Raw genomic sequence first — 20,098 nt, 5'->3', positions numbered from 1 at the left:
ATAATAAATCTGATTAACATAATCCTAGTGATATCTCAGAATGGCAGAAAACGCACATTTTTATGTGGACGAATAAATGTTTACAAAACACTACACAATACTGAATTGCACTATATTTGGAACACTTTGTACGTTACAGGACTTAGCAGACTAAAGAATGGTATAGCAAAAAACTGAATTGTCCAGACTATTTTCATATTCAGAAAGAGCTTTTATCTGATTAATTCAGGTTCTACACCAGCTTATCAATCAATATGTTTACCTTTCTAAAGCGTCTGCAATATCCTGAAAGCCTTTGGGACTGATACAGTTATTATCCAGCATGATCTTCTCCAGTTTGCAATTAATCTGGAGTGCCTTTGCGAGCATCCTGGCGCCAATGTCACCCATTTGATTGCCACTGCGTTAACCAAAATAAAAAGTAAAAAGAAAAATAGAAAAAAGAAAATTCAAGAAACATGGAGTTATTATATTTTTAGAATCTCAGTAGGGGTTGTAGGATCCTTACCCAGAAATGGGCGGTAGAAATGAAACCAAACTGATTTACTATCATCAGATTTTGGCTTAGAAAAATCTTGTCTCGATAGTTCAACATTTTATAAATAAAATTGACTTTTTATGCAGCAATTTCCCCCCTTTTCCTAGATCAAGATAAAAGTCAAACTTTTGACATAAACAGTCTAATTTTTGAGATAACTATATAAGAAATCTCAACATTCGGATAAAAATCAAACATTTCCATTTTTCACAATTAAGTAAGCTTACTTTTTGATGTCTCTTCGGACCTACCATATAATAATTATCCATACCAATGAAGTCACCTATTCCTAGTTAATACTTGAGAAAAAACACACAGATAAAGACAGTAAATCATACCAATAATAATGTTTTTGCTGTTGTCTGCTACTTTCTGTAACATAAATACACCCCTGCACACCGCCATTCCCCCTCCCCCGCCCCTGCCCACAAACACACACCCTTAAGCACTGAAGAATATCATTGATACCAATATTATCAGAAAGAAAATATTTCAATTATAATATTTTCTTGCTTCAAAGATCTGCTGCTTTCAAAGAATTGTTCTTGTCATTGAATGATTAACACCACTTATATGACATTATGTCCTTTCAATCCTTCAAATGATAAAACAAAGACATTTGTCAAACATAGTACCTGATATCGATGCTTGTTAGAGTTGTGTTACTCCCTAGTGCGTTGATGATTGGTATCGTCTCAAACTTTAATTTGTTCTTTGCGATTGATAAACTTCTAATGGGCTGCAAAGATGTAAGTATATGTATCTAATTAAATACATCGGTAATCAACAATGAATGCTATTGTTTAATTGATCCATTATACTTGGAGAGGGGGGTGTAGAGCCTGTTTGGGAGGCATGAGAATATTTTCTTCTTATCTTTAATAAACTTCTAATGGGCTGCAAAGAGGTAAGGATACGTATCATATTAAATACATCGGTAATCAACAATGAATGCTATTGTTTAATCATTCCATTATACTTGGAAAGGCGAGGTGGGGCCCGTGGGGGAGGAATAAGAACATTTTCTTCTTATTTTTTTTGTTTTGTTTATAAATATATGTTTGCTTCTGCAAAAGATATTGTGGGATGTAGAACACCAACACATGATGAAGAAGATGGTTAAAGAAGTTCAAGTATTCTCAAAGGTGGCTTTTTGCATGTGGTTCAGATTAATATTGGAGAGTGAAATTGGAGAGTGAGGAGAACTCAGAAATGTAACTAACAAACTAATTCATCTGACATCCGGGTCCAAATGTTTTATTGTTAGCAACAAATTGTGTCTTGTCATATTTACCTATGCTCCCTCTCAGTAATCAGTTTGCAATGCTTCTTGAATACGTAGAAACAGCAACAACATCAACCAAAACAAAAACCCAGAAATAAAACAACTAAATTAACAAAACTTACAGATGTTTCTGTTTGTATGACGTCCACAATTGAGTCCAATATCGACTGGAGATTCCTGAAATAAATTATTCAAACTACAAATAAATAAATTTGTCTTAGAAATGATAAATTAAACTTTTTTGATTTATTGAAACTGAAAATTTAATGGAAATCAAAATGACTAGTCTTATTAAGATACTTAGATCATGAAAGCTTTTTATTGAAAAATCAGCTTTTCATGTAAACTTAAAAGAAAAGTTTATCTTTCTGTTTTCCATCGTGTTTATACTTGCGGAGAGAAATGTTACTTTACAAACACAAACACGAGAAACTGCTTTAAGTGACTGACAATATATACTTGTGCTTCTTTGTACCATCTTACAAGTTGGGTGCTCTCTAACTTCTCCCTATAACTTTTATTAGCAACCAACCTCATGGCTTACAGATTATACACAGAGCCCATTGTGGTACCTCTCCGACTTTAAACAACAACCTACCTCTGCCTGACATTGTCAAAGTTTTCACTGATGTCCAGATGGGTGAGGACTTTATTCTGACTTATCCAAGCCATCAAGCTCCCCATGTCTGCGCAGAAATCATTATTGCCCAGATTAAGGCTGGTGATGTTTGGAACGTTTGCGATGCAACTCGCGATGACTTTCGCACCTTCCTGTCTGAGCTGAGATGGAACAATATTTTTATTTAATTATTAAATTTAGAGAGATTAAGGTTTATCGAAATATAAACAAACTAGCAACAACAACAAAATTTAACGAACGAGTTACTCTGTTTACTACCTATTCACAAGACAATTGCTGTCAAGACTGCTAGCATGCTTGGATGGTTCTTCTAAATAACATTTAGCCAGTCTATGAGAAGATTGCAGTCCCACCGACTGGTTACAGGATTCTGTTCCATTATCATATTGATATTCTTTTTACGTTAATATCGGAAACATATTTGAAAATGCTTCCCATCGTTCAACCATTGGTAACCATTGTTGCAAATGAAAGACAATGCTGGAATACTGACCATTGTTTTAAATGGTCATCATTATTATTGAGGTGGTAGCCACTGTTGAAATATTCATCGTTATTGATATGATGTTCTGTTGGTGGACGGTATCCATATATTGAAATGATAAACCGTTGTTGAAATGACACTACAATTGATGAAGTGACAAGAAAATGTTACAATGATCTTCATGTCATTCAGAGAGGTTTTTAAATATTGAACATTTTTGGAGTGGTTATTCTTCTCGAACTATGAAACAATTGAAACGAAAACCAACGACGACATGGCGTCTGTCTGTTGTAATTTTAATAATCGTTAACTGGCAACCAATTGTTTAATGGGTTGTTTATTGTTCCGTTACCAATGACCCTTGAACAATAGTTGTCCTTGAATGTTATCAATAATTGAAAATAACATTCAATTATTGAAATGGTTACTATTGCTGTAAACGTAACATTCTTGGAAATGATAAGATAATTGGACTTGCTTTTTCATCTGTGACATTGAAGCCATTTATAGACTTTTATTAACCATTGTTGAAGAAGCAGAAACTTACTTCGTTAGAGTGCAGGTTGACTTCTACATTTTCCAGACTTCGATTGCTTCCGATTCCCAGCATAATTTCTCTGAAATTGAAATATTTGAAATCCAAGCTCTTACAGTGGTGATTCCTACAATAGCCAGAATACTTATTATAGTACAATTACACAATAGTGAATATGGAATGCAACTAATGATTACGGCTAATTATTTGGTTCCAAGCAGAATTTCTCTGGAATTGGAAATATTTAAAATCCAAGCTCTTGCAGTGGTGATTCCTACAGTTGCCAGAATACTAATAATGGTACAATTACACAATAGTAAACATGGAATCCAACTGATCATTAATGCATAACATGATTATGCTAATTAATTTTGATTCCAAGCATAATTTCTCTGGAATTGAAATATTTGAAATTCAAGCTCTTACAGTGATTCCTACAGTAGCGGGAATACTAATAATAGTACAACTACACAATAGTGAATATGGAATGCATATGATCTTTAATACATCACATGATTATGCTAATTATTCTACTACATTTATCTGTATATGTCTGTCTCGCTTTCACTTTTGTTTTTCATTTAACTCGTTAGATTTGATGTTAATCAATTACTAGGTTGATTTTGCAGGAATCTTGGAGGATGGATTTATTGCATATAATCTGAAACTTTAAAAAAAATTGGGAAAATGTAACAAAATAATTCGGTTTTTTGGTTCTGCTGATAAGAAATTACAACACCTGCATAAATGTCAGGTTCACAAAATAATACTCTGAGGACATATTTTTTGATAAGGGAGGCCATTTGTATTCTAGAGAATGTTGACACTGCAGAAATGACTGGAACACACACCTTGAAATCAGTCCATCCTTGTACTCATATATTCTAGTATAGCTGTCTGTACTTGTACTCACGATTGTAGATTTATACTCTTTTTTTTTGTACTCAAAAAATTTAGTGCACTTGTATATCTAGTGTAGATACAAGATTACATCATTGAAATTAGAGTATTGGTACTCATTTCAAGGAAAATTCCACTTGTACTTGTACTGTTTTTATCTTACTCATGCTGTTGTACTCCTACTCATGCTGTTGTACTCTTACTTGTGCTGTTGTACTCTTACTTGTTTTGTTGTACTCATCCTGTTGTACTCCTACTCATGTTGTACTCGTACCCACACTGTTGTGCTCGTATTTGTGCTGTTGTACTCATTCTCAGGCTATTGTACTCATGCTGTTGTACTTGTTATCATGCTGTTGTACTTTTACCCATGCTGTTGTACTCTTACACATGATGTTGTACTTGTACTCATGCTGCTGTATTCATTCTCAGGCTATTGTACTCATACTAATGCTGTTGTACTTGTAATCATGCTGTTGTACTTTTACCCATGCTGTTGTACTCTTACTCATGCTGTTGTACTCTAACTCATGCTGTTGTACTCATACTCATGATGTTGTACTCTTACTCATGTTGTTGTACTCATACTCTTGCTGTTGTACTCATTCTCAGGCTATTGTACTCGTACTTGCGCTGTTGTACTCAGTCTCAGGCTGTTGTACTCTTACTCATGCTGTTGTTCTCATACTCTTGCTGTTGTAGTCTTACTCATGCTTTTGTACTCTTAATCATGATGTTCTACTCATACTCTTGCTGTTGTACTCATTCTCAGGCTATTGTTCTCATACTCTTGCTGTTGTACTGGTACTCATGCTGTTGTACTCGTACTAATGCTGTTGTATTCGGACTAATGCTATTGTTCTCGTACCCATACTGTTGTACTCTGTACTCATGCTGTTGTACTCTTACTCATGCTGTTGTACTGGTACTCATGCTGTTGTACTCTTACTCATGCTGTTGTACTCGTACTCATGCTGTTGTACTCTTACTCATGCTGTTGTACTGGTACTCAAGCTGTTGTACTCTTACTTGTGCTGTTATACTCGTAATCATGCTGTTGTACTCGTACTCATGCTGTTGTACTGGTACTCATGCTGTTGTACTGAAACTCATGCTGTTGTACTCTTACTTGTGCTGTTGTACTCATACTCATGCTGTTGTACTTGTACTAAAAGTCTTGTAGAACCATGATACAACTAACTATGTGTGTTGTGTTATCTACTATTACTGTCCGTTTCCTTAGTTTGAAATTATACTAAACTGTATGCCTTAATTTCCTTATGTCTAATTGTCTAATTTCTTATTACATTCCTGCTTATAAAGTAAAAATAAAAAAGAAGCAAAACTCCTCCCTGCTTCACGATTGTTTTTTGATGACTCAGTGTCAGATGATAATAGTGCGGTAATACGGTCACTGAACAACCACCTAAATATTATCAACACTTTCATATCTATTAAACCATTCATAACAGGGCAAGGCGACTCTTCCTTCTAATAACTTGCGAGTTTAAAAATCCTGACAGTAACAAGAGAGAAAATTAAAAAAGAAAAAATAACACTTACTTGATTGCATCAGGGTACAGTTTACAATTTGCTATATTTAGGCTCTGAAGATTTGTTGTTGTAGCAAAAAATTGTTTGACTGCCTTGGGTACATTTATATCCTTCCCTTTCCTGATAAAGAGAAGAAGAAGAAAATAAAATAGAAAAGGAAAAGCCAACCATTATCATACATGACTGAGTTCAGTGTGAAGAACTTCCTCAAAATATCTATGGAAAAGTTTGCTCCATTTCAAAGTTATGAAGGTATTGAAAGTCATATCAGTGGGTTCCCCTTTGTCAATGTGTGACGTTATATCGCCACTGACAGGGGGAATCCCTTATTCTTCCTTCTCTTCAATCTTTCTCTTGTTTCTATCTTCAAGGAGATTGTAAAAAAAACAAGGTGTTGACACTAAAACCACTAACATGCCTAGGTCATGTTTACAAACTTCAGCAATTAAAATCTGAAACGCATCTCTATTAATACAGAATAATAACAATTGTGACGGTGATGGCATATTTCCCATTACTATGGCGATGGCATTATATGAGTAAAGATATAATAAAGGTTAAGGTTTATAATGTCAAAAACTTTCAAAACCTCATCATTTTGTCACTATCTGAATACGAAACTCACTAATCACTCCACATGACACCATTCTAGTGAACTGCGAAACAAGTGTTTTGTCACGATATATGACGTCATATTAACTTACAAACACGTAAGGGAAACGGCAAAGTGATTGCCACGGTGAAACAGTGACACATCGGTCTTGTATTTTGAGACCTTTTTGTGAATTATTTCACACTTAAAGCCAAATTATGCACTAAAGTCCAACACCCACACGAATTTAGGGAAATTATTCTTCGTTCCTAGCAGTTTGACTCCCGACCTTTACAAGTATAATGTTCTCTATTTCTGACGGAATTTGGTCAAACCAGCGATGGAATCACATAGTTTAGGGATAGAACTAAAGCACTGAGCAATAATCAGCCAGATCATCATCACCGCTATCCTTTCAAAAGGACAATATCGCCCTCACTATCGCAAATTTACCATATACCATCGTACACTGATCACTCCTTACTTGTGACTGTAGACGTTTCCAGACACGTTGATATGGGTGAGATTAATGCATCCCCGGAAGAGAGCTGAGAATATGCTGTCCAGTGCAATGCCACACTCTGATAGGTCCAGGTGAGTCAGGTGGTTAGGCTGAGCTAGGAAGTTCAATAAAAGCTGTAAACACAGAAGACAAAATATCCATTAACGGAAAGGAATATTTATATACAGCAAAGTAGTCGCTTACCTCTGATATAAACCAGAGTAAAACACAAATTTTTTGCTTGAGATAACTATTAAAGGTCTCCTTGATGTTTTAAGAAGTTGTTTTGAACACTTTCTTTACTTCAAAAAAGGCACAATCAGCCAGTAGTTAGCCTTAACAAACCTAACAACTATACATGGGTTTGAATGTAATGTTAATGGTCCAAAGTAGGGGTGGGGGGGTAGGGGCAGGAAGTTGCGAGCATTGTTTGGAGTAGGGTTCTAGCATTTAGCAGGAAATTCCCAAACAATTACACAAATTCCACTCTCCTCCCTGTCCAATCCCAACCTCTACCCCTCCTTCTTGCCCGCCCCCCTCCCCCTCGCCTCCCTACTTCCCATCAAAATATTCTTTGTCTAGAAAACACCTACCTCTATATTCCCATCCTTCAGGATATTTCCTGATAAATTAAGCCTCATGAGACTTGTCGGAAAGAAATTGTTTTCTGACAGAGCTTTCCCGAGCGCTGAGACACCTGTGTTTGATGCCAAGAAATAGTAACAAAAACAATTTACATTGGACTCATGGACCATAATGAAAAATAGCAACGAAACAAGCTTAGGAAAATAATATTAACATACAATGCTTTGTCCCATTCTCCTTGTGGAACGTCTAGCTTCAAGACAACTCTTAAGCAGTTGGTCAATAATTTGTATTCATTAACCTACCAGGTAATACCCAACATAAGCTTCTAATTGATCATACTAAAACACCTCCCTCCACCCAGATTTGTTTTGTTTCAACTGATGAATGTTAATGAGTAGTGTTCAACCGATTAACCTAATCGGAATCGGTACGAATATTGCATAATCGGAACATAATCGGAATCGGTAAAAATTACATGGAATACCAGTTATTTCATACCGATTATTCAAAAACATATGGAAGGTGAAAATATCATTATTCAAAAACATATGGAAGTTGAAAATATCAACTGATGTATTAGGTTTGTTCTTTTACTACGAAATATTAAAATAAAGACACCCTCTATACGTCTTTCACAGTGTATACTTTCATCAATTTACGCTGCCAGGGTCGCCGATTTTGCTTCCCTCGTGGTTAGTGACTTCAAATTTCTTGGCACAGTATGCATAGCAGCAATACCAACTTCGCGAATTAACGAATGTGCTTGACAGGGTCGAAAATAAGCGGGAGCGATGTGCTAAAAAGCCCTCCTAAAGCACAATTACGAGTGTGAAAAAGAAATGTAAGAAAATCGCCCTCGTTATATCAGGTGTCTGCGTAAAATTAATTGTGACATGCGTTTGCTTTAGCTAGGAATTGTAGTTGCAGCGCGAATCGCGCAAACAGTTTTCACATCTCGCATCAAATTTGAAGCAGTGCGGTAGGGTCGCGCACAATCCCCGGGAAGTTACCGTGGAAAATTACGGCGTGCACGAAGCAATTTCAGTACCAGCGAAAATAACCTAAAATCCTCACAAATCTCCGACCATGGTAGCCTTACTTCACACTAAGTCAACTGCATGGAAATCTAACCTTGCCATCTGTTTATTCGCTCTAGTTGTGTCGCAAATAAAAAATAAAAATATCCACGGAAACTGCAATCTTCGACCACATGTTAGCCTAACAACCACACTAAGTCAATGAGAAATGTAGCCTAACCATCGGTTTGCAAAAAAAAAAAAAAATGCGTAGCAAACTTTCAATTTGCTGGAAATCGGCATTTGTTTGGAAGGTACTGTAAGTGATATGTCTTATAGAGGGAATGTTATATTTTATATTGGAGTAGTTTCTAGTTGTTATTATTTCTTTACATCAATCTGGTATTACATTTTAGAGTAATTTTAAACAAGTTACGATGGTACAATTTGCTTTTCAGTTTGATTGGCCTAAGCTTACATTTTCTAATTGAACCTGAATAGAGTTAAATAGGTAACGAATAGGTATGTTTAACTTGAAGTTCGTAACATTTCTATTTGTTCATAAACAGTATAATACTGAAAATAAGTAGAAAATAATGTCGGAATGAAGGCAACATGTCATTAAAATTTACACTTTGGTAAAGATTGAAGATGGATGGTTTGTCTGAGATACTTTTTGAGATGGATATTTTGAGTAACTATTCTTAGCCCATTTCAAGCCATTAACAGGTGACATTCACGTCGAGGTGGTTAGGCCATTCGCTTAGCACAGTACTGACTAGGTAGGATGTCATATTTCCGTATTTTGGAAATTTAAAAAAAAAAAACACTTTTTTTTTTCTTTCCGAGAAACTCCAGAGGTAATTTGGTACATACAAAATGATACCTTAGAGCCTTGTATAACAACGAAGCAAAAGGAAACGGGAAAATCACAACAATTATTGTTTCTGTCAAACTTTATTGCCGATTGCGTATATACGGGATATTTTCTCATTTTCAAATAATCGGAATCGGAATCGGTACGATTATGGAAAAAATAATCGGTAATCGGTATTTTCTGTTATGCATAATCGGTTGAACACTATTAATGAGTGAGTAATATTACATAGAAATAATTCATCACAGAGACTAATTTTTATGTCACTATTAAATTCTTGAAAATCTTGAATATTTCCAACTTTTACTTTATTCTATGAACTAGTGGCTTCATACACTATGTTGTTATTAGATTGCAATATCAAATAAAATTTTTAAACATCATCTAATTCACCTAATAGGCTTTTACAATAGCTGATTTTTTTGGGGGGTTTTTTTGTCTCATTCTTTCAAAACCTTAAGCAACTTATTTCATGAGTTTTTATCACCTCATGTAACATGCCTAGAACAATACTGAGACATTTACAAACCAAAGGTTTTTAAGGTAAACACTTTCTTTTTTTGACTTGAGCCATTATGTTTTTTCTTATCATAACGCACCTTCTGCTGTGATGCCCGTGTTGGGTAAGCTGAGTTCCACCAAGCCATTCTGGAGATTGGCTAGGGCAGGGCACAGAAATTTGAGACCTCGGTCATCAAGGTTGTTGTTTGAGAGGTCGATGAGAACCAAAGCTGAGTTGCTGTTTCCCTGAAGAGCCGTCGCTAATTCTTTGCAAAAATCGCTGAGAAACGGAGTAAAAAAAGAGTGCACCTTGTTAAATTGTACTTTAGTTCTTGTTAAATTGTACTTTGGTTACTAACATCACACCGAGGATGAAACAGTCATATCAGTAAGTTTAAAATATCATAGAATTTGCAGCTGGCAGTCTCTCTGACTTTTCTTTGGGTGTAGGGCAAGGGAGAAGGGGATAGGGTGCAGGGGGCAAGGGAGGGGAAAGGGTGGGGGTGTTAGTGGAGATGAGTACTGGGCTGATGTTTCCCTTTCTATAGTATTTAAAATGTACACTGTGATTAGCAACTCATGACAGATAAACATACCTCCCTATTACTGGGTTTTGGGGATATGGGATATGGGGAACGGGGGGAAAGGATATGGGATATGCTATAATTCAGACCATGAGAAAAGATCTCTCTACATAGTGCGAGGGATGAATGCACTTTTAAAAACGTACACCCAGCATTATCTGAGGATCAGCTTGTTTTATTTCATCGAAACTAACTATTAAGTGAACTGCAAATCTGGCATAAAATGTTTAATTGATATTTTCCTATCCTTCCGTCTTATGTAAACGTTTCATATCTTGGCAATGCAACAATAATTACAGAGAAAAAAAATCATTATCACAGGTATGCTGTTTCCTTGTTTATCACGCATGCATGACCCATGATAACTACACAGGTCATGTTTGGAAACATCACAAGATATTGCTTATTCGACAATGTCAATCGGCTTAGAATAGTAAATCACGACAATAGATTTCCTTTGTTACATCAGCAAGGATTAAAGTTCTCATACTATTAATCCACGGGATGAATGGTTACCAGAATAAAGAAGACAAAATTAGCCATGTCCGAATGTGATCAAGGGAGTAGACTCAACCTACAGGCCCTTCTCCTTAATTCCACTCACCCATCCACCCACCCACCCATCCATCCCACCCCCCTCTCCCACCCCCCCATCCATCTGATAATTTATTAGTAAAAACTTTGAATTCCCTTCTAATACAATCTTAGATTCAGTAGGAATTACGAGATGTTTCCAGCCAAATCAAAAGGTATTTGAGGGGTAGATACAATACCTTTTGAATCCAGTGTTGTTAAAGACCACTTGCTCTAACGAGGTTGATCTCTTGACGATGTTGATGACCTCCTTCATGGCCTCGACACCCTGATGGCCAGGAAAGAAAAAAAATGACAAATATATGATCAATAATATTCATACGATAGTGTGATCGACCATGTCATGAATTACTGATTGTAAACAAAGATCAAAAAATGAAATGATCATAATAATGAAATTATCACTTAAGAATGGGAAGATGATAAAATCCAATGAAAATGTCAGAAATAAACAAAGCAAACTTTAAACTACATGGAAGATCATGAATGTTTCTTTGAGAAAACGAAAAAAGACATTTTTAGAAACAAGAAAACTAATGTTATCTCTCCGTTGTTACTACTATGTTACACATACACCATTATTGCTCGAAATACTCGGACAATGGGCTTTTAAATCCTCCCCCCCCCATCCCTCGCTCCCAGTATGAATATCTTCGGTATTTTCTTTTTCTTCAGAAATCTCACTTGCACCGAATTGTGCAAAGCAGACCAGACTTAATCTGCATGATAATAGCCTTTAAAGAATAATTAACCAACACAGTAGTAACAGAGATAGGGTAAACAGAAAGCTGACAAGCATCTAAAAATGGCAGCTGAAGATTGAATTTACGATGTATGTTCGGTGCGGTCTCAATTTTGTTCCTGTTAGGCTTAATATGTCTGTAGGACTCTTGCTATGCAGTCAATCGACACTATGAGCTGTTTTGAAAAACACTCGAACCTTATCTCTCTAGGCTCGACTCTTAAAAGCACTATTATAGTATTAAATATTGAGGTAACTCTCAAAACAACATCTTGACCTGTTAAGTTTGTATTTTCATTCTGATAGATTTCGTCTGTGAATTAATATACTCACCGGGATTGATATTGCTATTAATTATATCTAGCTGATTAGGAAGCAATTAATTTGCTTAACAGAGCATACTCCAAATGAAGTTTCTCTCTTTTGTTTAGGATCAAACATTAAAAGACCACAAAACTGCAATTCAATGAAAAATGCTTCACAATGAACTCAGAGATGAACTATTTGCATTCGTCCAGGTCTCAATGCTCTTCATGAATATGTATGGAAAAAATGTATTAATGTATTGTCCTTCTCTGAGCTAATTTGAAATGATTCATAACCCCCCCCCCCCCCCATTTCTTTGGTAGAATCTTTGTGTACAAAAGTACAGATCCCTATACAACCAATCTGAGAGGGGGGTTAGATGTTTATATAGCGATAAAGGTCAATTTAAGCTTATTTATATTGATCAATTATAGGTCAAACAAAAAGGGTAAGGAAAGGTCGTGAGTTCTTCAAAATATGCTGAAGAAACTGTCATTTTCAGTCATTTTCTTTTGGTTTTTAATTTTCAACGATATATTTACTGTATGCACCATTCATAACAGATTTCCTGAATGAGACACCTAACTGTAACCACAACACTCATGTCCAGGAAATAAATTTAGATTGTTCATCATCATAGCCTGCAGAAAACTGTAATCTTTTAAAACTTCTAAAAAAAAAATGTAGAAACAACAAAAGCTGGATCCAGAACCTGGTGACCTGAGCCCACTAGAAGGATGATGGACTGAAAAAAATTAACTTTCCAAATGAGAAAACCATAAAAAGAAAAAAAATGTGGAACTATTGATTAAAAGTGCACAATAAAAAAATTTAAGTTGACAATTTACACTGCTATACCTCGGATAATCAGAATGCATATCTTGTGAGGTGACAGAAAAGAGAAGGAAGGGGCAATGAGGAGGGGCAGGGGTAGGGAAAGGGAAAGCAAGATGGGGGATGAGAGAAGAAGATGGGTTTAAATGATGCGTATTTAATTTCCCTTACCGTCAACTCCCATGACATTCACTCACTGTTTTACTTTATACCGAAGTGCGTGACAAATTTAAATAGTGCAAGAAGTCAAAATTATTACACATCTACCGTATATGTATTGATATGAAGTTATAGACCTCAGAGAATTGTAGAAAACGAGGAACTACCAGATAAAAAGATGTGGTGATGAAATCTATACATGGAGATAGATTTGAGTGATAAATCCGCCGAATTGAAGTTGACATTCAACGAATCTATGAAAAGATGACGATGGTGAAAAGGGTGTGTGGCATTGATTGAGGCACCAAGATTTAAGAAATAATAGCACTTTTATACCAGATTCAGGACCCGTGTAACACTGGCCAATGAGCCTGCTGCCTGATTCGAAGGAAAGAAAAACAAAAGTGATAACAATATACGTATCTATCCTACATTTACAGATATATCTATATGTCTACACAAACACAGTTTTTATGACACATTACTGGATTATTGTTTTTTCCTTTCGTTTATACCATTCACTTAGACTAGAGCAATGTTTTAGATTTCGAATACTCATATAGACTCATTGAATGGACCTGCAGGGATTTCATTAAGTCACAGCTGTGTTACCTTTCCTACAACGGTATATACCAGGGTTGTCCAACCTACGGCCCGCAGGTCACAGTCCGGCCCGCCGCAGGGTTGCGTCCGGCCCGCCAGAGATGCTCTACAGTGCGAAATTTTAGTGAGCAGATTTACAGATAACAATTTGAAGCTATATAATCAATCATTCGAACCTTCTGGGTCCAAAAAACTGCATACAGGTCAGTTTGTGTGACACTCTCTTAGCGGAGGGGGGGGGGGGCGGCTGGACTTTATTCATCCGTTTTATCAGGAAGGAAAGTTAAATAAGTGCACTCCGCGCGCAGTGCTCACATTTTTGTTGCTTTGGGCTTCGGGCAAAAAATCGAGCGTAGGGTTCATGCGGCCCCCTCCTTCATCATAATCATTCCATGTGGCCCTCCTCTGCAAAAGGTTGGACAGCCCTGGTATATACAGTATGTGCATAAATCAACTTTCGATGTTTTTTTTCTTGTTCCCTTTCATACCTTGAACATTATAATGTGCAAATTCGCAAACTTTTAAGCCCTATGACCTACTGTAGCACTCTGCCTTGAGGACTAAGCCACAAACCACCAGCCCCCCCCTCCCTCCCCTACCCCCATACTTCAAAAATCATGACCAGAACACATGAAAGCTTGTCTGAGGTATGGACTGAAGCTATCTCTGTTGATGCAGCAGTTTATACATACCAGTATCGATAATTATTTTGGAAATCTAACAGAATCTTGCATTATCCACCCGAAAAAACTTTTCAGCCGCCCATATTTTGACAATCGCACCTCATATATTCTGCAGACCATCAAACTATCTTATATTGATTTGCTTGGTGAAAACTGGATACTTTTCATTCCTTATATCATTCCATGACAACCTTTATCCTTTTCAATGCATTCTCTGCATGTATGGGTGCCAGAGAAGGGTTAAATGAATTTTCCCTCTGTCTGTTTTAGTACTATTTTTCTTTCTTAATATTTATGAAAGGTTTAATACAGTAATCATGGCAATATACCAGACAATTGTTGCTCCAAGTGAACTTTTTTCTTGGATATTTTTATGATATATAATTTTGCAATTCATACAGCAAATCTTAGTGCCAACGACACACTTAATATTCTGTATTTCACTGAACTACTCAGTTTAGTAATAACTAATAAGTTTCCGCTGCTGTTAAAATTGACTATGGACGTACGTGCTGAAAGTACTGCAATGTAAAACTATATGCGAATGCAAGTACAAGTGTAACAGGCCATAAATAGAGTAAGCAGTCTGTTTCTATTTCACGATGAACTTGTCATTCAGTTTAGATAATCGTTTTTTCCCTGCAATCTAAAGCACACTCTAAAAAGCCAAGTGGATACAAATACATACAGTATATCTATTTCCTTTTTCTAACAAGAGGTGAAATGTAAATGGAGCCTGCGAAAGTGAAAGAGCCGATTTTAGCCACTTTCATGAGTATTAGAAAGATTATATACATATATATATATATATACAGCACCAACATCAGTATTTTCCGTGTGTAGTGTTTCCAACCTATTCAACAAATTATAGACGACTAATATATAACCAGAAAACCTGTAAATGGTCGCAGGGTCTCTATTTTACTCTCTCTGTCTCCCTTCTTTTTCTTTTCTCTTTCCCAAATGTTTTTAAATTATATCAGGTCGGGCTATTTTAGGTGACTAATTTTAATTTTCATTGTAAGATCTAACTCATATATTTTAATTTCATTCACTCTCATCATTCTCCAGAATTGGTTTTTTTATTTGGAGATGTTTCTCTTCAGTTATTCCATATCTCATGCAGCTTAGTGATGACTCCACACCCCTTGAGCCATCAAGCAAATTTCCAAATATATCTATCCCTTATCGACTCGTCGCAAACATAACGTACTGCATTCACTTTGGTCTGAAACTGACAGTATTAATTTTGTCGACAGGGATATAGAGTATAACATCATGTCCCCGGTTCGAGTCACTCCCAGATTAATGTATGTCGTCCGGTTACAGAGTTGTTGACAATTAACAATTCATAATCATGGACGTTAAATATGAATGTTAGAGACTGACTTCGGTCAGCTTGCGGCTTTGATAAGCCAATGAGGCTTCTTCGCGAGTTCCTGCTTGCAGGAGGATCTAATATACATACATACATATATGTTTAACATCACACTTACGTATCAACTTATTTTAAACAAAATGATCGTAGGCTTACAACCTTTTAAAATGGGGAGAAAAACTATACATTTCAAGTTAATTGTGCAAATAATAATATGGTGATATGTTAATTACTGCTAATAATTTCCAACTTGTAAAAAAAAAATTTAAACTACTGTAAATGTAATTATAAATAAAATTTTATTTGTGCAAATAAGGTATCTGGCAACTCCCAAATGTGTAAGTACCATGTGAAATGCAGTAACTACTGCACCACTGTGCGATACTACCAGTGCAAATACTGTATGGCATATTCTACAGAGTGCTGTAGCCTCCTTATCTAGATATTAGTTCAGTGCTTATTGTAGTCACATGACATCAAGTGCAGTAACAAATGAAAATGGTTTTATGATGTTAGCAACCAGTAACAAAAAACTGTTCCAAATTCAGCAATACAAGTAATTCTTATGATAATTTTGCACCGAATAGTCGACCACTGGGGGGGCATTATCACTACAAAATATTAATCTTCTAAAATATATTTTGGAAGTCTTAAGAACATCTACTTACAGCTAGTGGTTAAGTTGGAAACCATTTTAAGTCATTAATTTTTTTTTTTACTACTGTTATAATTCCACTGTTTTGAAATGAAAGTTGATCAAGTTGAGTTAATGAACCGTTATGGTGTTTAAGTAATGAAATACTTCAACAAAGGTTTCAAAATCAACTCCCCAAGAAATACTTATAGTTTCTATAAACGTCACTCCCTTTTCTTTCGTGGAAAAACCTGTAATAACAGGAAAACACGAACAAATTGCCAGTCATCATTATTACAACTTTTATGATGTTCACCTAGATTAAATATCAATTCATTATCCAAACTATTTGAAAGAATGCTCTGAATTTCCTTCCAAAAGCACACAAAGTTTATTATTTCATTTATTTTCACTAGATGTACCAAATGTACCTACCTATTGTGTTTACTAGAAATTATACCCATTAGTCTGCCTCAACCAGAAATACTTTAGCAGTCCTATTCATATGGAATAGTACCCATTGTTATCACACAATGAATTCCTATCACTTGTTTCTACCGTAATCATCATTGTTTTCACAAACAGGATATCTTTACCGAGTTTTCATCAGAAATACCTTCCGTGAAGAATGACCTGCCAAATAATAGATTTATTTTCCTTCAGACTATAACTATAAGATTTCGCGGGGGGAGGAGAAGGGTTATCATTATGAATACACAAATGTGGTCTCTTGAGCAAATCAAGAGCCCCCAAATAATGGGGTTGGAATAAATAAATTTATGAGAGCAAAGACATGACGATTCAAAAATGTGGAATTCATATCATTGAGTGTTCTCAGGAATTCAAATGGTCTTTTCATTGAAAACTTTCATACAAAATAATGCAGATTTTATCCCTGAGCATCAGAGGACACAGTTACAAAAAAAATATTTGTGACCTGTGTCTGATTAAGACAAAGAGTCTATACATCTTGTTAACGGGATATTCCAGTGGCAGTAGTTGAACGCTTACATAAAAATTGGTTGCAACTTTACGTACAAAACCATGGCCTCTTAGTAAGTTTGTGTGGCTTAGGATATGATTGTTTCTAACTACAGTTACATATTTTGTGAAATGTATATGGCGATGAGGAGAGTGTCAGTACGTCTTTGTGGCAATATTGGACTAAAAGATTGCACTTTGATGAAATTCTAAATTTGACAGCTAAAATGCTAACCTTTTATTCAACTGGATCAAATAAATATCAAGATTATCATTGAGGATGATTGTATATCTGCCATGATGATAACATGTGTAAAAGTAATTGGGCCTACAGTTTTTGTTTTATTTTCATTATGATGATAACATATATAAACACACTATATTATTATGACACACAAGTTTAGTAACCGTATAAACTGGGATTAGCCAATCAAAATGATGTGTTACATTGAAATCAACCATATCTTTAATAATTAATCAAATCAAAATTTAACTATAATTAGTTATAAATCAGTTTGATCATTTTCACTTCTTTAATAATTAATCAAATCAAAATTTAACTATAATTAGTAATAAATCAGTTTGATCATTTTCACTTCTGTCATGATCTGAAATTCTGAATGTGCTCAATTTTCTTTTCATTGTTAATGGTTCCTGTTAATATCAACTCTTCCACCGTGTGCATTATACAAATAAGACGTTTACCGAAATTGATGGTATTGCCAGATGCTTAAAGGAGGCAAATGCAAAAGAAACGAAAAGGGGTAAAAACATAATTTTAAGATGCAAAAAGTTGAAAATAATTCATGGAGTGAAAATTCCCCGATATGACTGATGTAAGAATGAAAGGGCAAGTGTTGCTCTCACAAATACAGTTGTAACATATCAAAAATCATGTCACAGTTTTCAAGAGCTGGATGAAGCTGATGCCCACAATAACAGGTCAAAAGAAAACAAAAAGGGTAAAAGTTCAAATAAAGATCACCTATGAGCGGCCTCTAAGAAACATCATACTGTAATATAATCATTAAAAATATTTTCCCTTCAAAGGAAAATTTTAATTTTGTTGAAATACATATATGAAAACACCTCAATTTTCAGCACTGTGAATAAACACAATACATATCAGAACCTTCTTTTTTTGTCGAACATGTATACCATTCTGACAATTTTTAAAGATGCTAACATCTGAGGGTAAGTTCTGTACGGTAGACCGTTAAAACATGAGTAGATATAGATGCATATGTATGGATTCATGTCCCATCTTAAGAGAGCAAGTTACCATATTGATTGCACTATTGCTGTATGTGTGACACACATACGAAATGACTATGTATACTCGAAACTGACGTTTGATGTTTCTGAGACTTGATTCCTGAGGCTGTGAGGCATTCTAATGCTTGTAATTACTCCATCACTACCTCTTAACAGGAATTTTATTTAAAGCAAACATGCATCATAACAGCCAGTATGGAAAATTGTTCCTTAACGGCTATTGCTACAACCTGTGGCAGTCTCTCTCTCAATCAGTTAAATCTGCTAAGTCTCTCTTAGAAGTCATTTCAAAGTAAACTCAAGGATGAACTTCTCCACGATAACCTGTAAGCAAGTTGACTTTTGTTCTTTGACTCATCACATTCTATTTTGAAGTCTTTACTTTCCTGTTTCCTTCTCTCTTCTCTCTCTGCCCTCTGTCCTATTTATTGTCTTCTTATGTCCCTCTGTCTAGTCCTTATTGAACTTTGAACTTTGAACTGTGTATTTTTTTTTTGTATTTGCGTATTTGCGTATTTTGGTAGTTTGGTATTTTGTTTTTTGTTTCTTCTTGGTCACTAGCCACGATGACTGTTGTCTCTGTTTTTCATTTATGTTCAGTTCCAACCGTTTTGCTATATTTTATAATTTAACATATGAGAAATATGAATTGAAAATTGAAAAAAAAAAATATGAAAATTGAAATTGATGATGTTGTTGTTTTGCAGTCTAAGAATCATATCATGCCATGTGTACTATTCTATCAAGTCATTCCAAGAAACCACTACAGGAAATATGCAATCATGCCATGACAAACTTAATTATAATAAAATAGGTTTTAAACACCTTTTCTTGTAATGGTAACCACATGAAAGAGATTTACATCACAAACTGCAACTACAAAACACATTCTACAAGTTGAATTTCATTTCAGTCTCCTGGACTTTATTTAAAAAGTTGAGGATGAAATCTACTCTAAAGTGGAAAGAAAAATAGCCATGAATGATGGTTCATCATGTTTTCCACCTATTCCTTTTTCTTTCTTTTGACCAACCAAAAAAGAAAAAGTGCAGTAAACATGCAGTTAAACTTCCTCACCACTGTATCAAGGTTTTGCCAAATTTTCTGACAGAAAAGATGTAAAAGCTCATTAAATGCACCAAAAACAAAATTGAGAATAATTAGCGACGCTTTCATTCCCAACCTTTAAAACAGAAAAGTGGATTGTTATAACAAATGCTCAATAGATTAAAATTGCTTCCTACATAAAATTTAAAGTTAACACTGCCTTGACTCGTGACACTTCACACCAAACCTGTAGATTAATATCGTTA

The 20,098-nt window shown here is 35.3% G+C and overlaps 1 protein-coding gene across 10 annotated transcripts in view; it reads right to left on the bottom strand.

The window, feature by feature from the left end:
• The window catches only part of LOC139965151 (F-actin-uncapping protein LRRC16A-like), a 95,170-nt gene that overhangs the window by 38,164 nt on the left and 36,908 nt on the right, over nt 1–20,098 (bottom strand). For 5 of the 10 annotated variants that reach the window (XM_071967360.1, XM_071967353.1, XM_071967352.1 and 2 more), the window contains exons 10-21: nt 19,863–19,889; nt 13,568–13,609; nt 11,370–11,458; nt 10,111–10,292; nt 7,624–7,727; nt 7,013–7,164; nt 5,946–6,056; nt 3,495–3,564; nt 2,422–2,603; nt 1,946–2,000; nt 1,174–1,277; nt 263–400 (exon numbers count right to left, since the gene is read on the bottom strand). In XM_071967360.1, the coding sequence (XP_071823461.1) occupies nt 263–400; nt 1,174–1,277; nt 1,946–2,000; nt 2,422–2,603; nt 3,495–3,564; nt 5,946–6,056; nt 7,013–7,164; nt 7,624–7,727; nt 10,111–10,292; nt 11,370–11,458; nt 13,568–13,609; nt 19,863–19,889 (1,256 nt within the window). Of the gene's footprint in view, nt 1–262; nt 401–1,173; nt 1,278–1,945; nt 2,001–2,421; nt 2,604–3,494; nt 3,565–5,945; nt 6,057–7,012; nt 7,165–7,623; nt 7,728–10,110; nt 10,293–11,369; nt 11,459–13,567; nt 13,610–18,215; nt 19,639–19,862; nt 19,890–20,098 lie in introns of those variants that run through there. The other 5 variants (XM_071967354.1, XM_071967356.1, XM_071967355.1 and 2 more) reach the window with 3 other exon arrangements.

Source organism: Apostichopus japonicus, chromosome 3 (assembly GCF_037975245.1).
Source record: "Apostichopus japonicus isolate 1M-3 chromosome 3, ASM3797524v1, whole genome shotgun sequence".
NCBI classification, from domain to species: domain Eukaryota; kingdom Metazoa; phylum Echinodermata; class Holothuroidea; order Aspidochirotida; family Stichopodidae; genus Apostichopus; species Apostichopus japonicus.
Note: the sequence above shows the minus strand (reverse complement) of the source record. Positions and strands in the feature narration are given on the sequence as shown.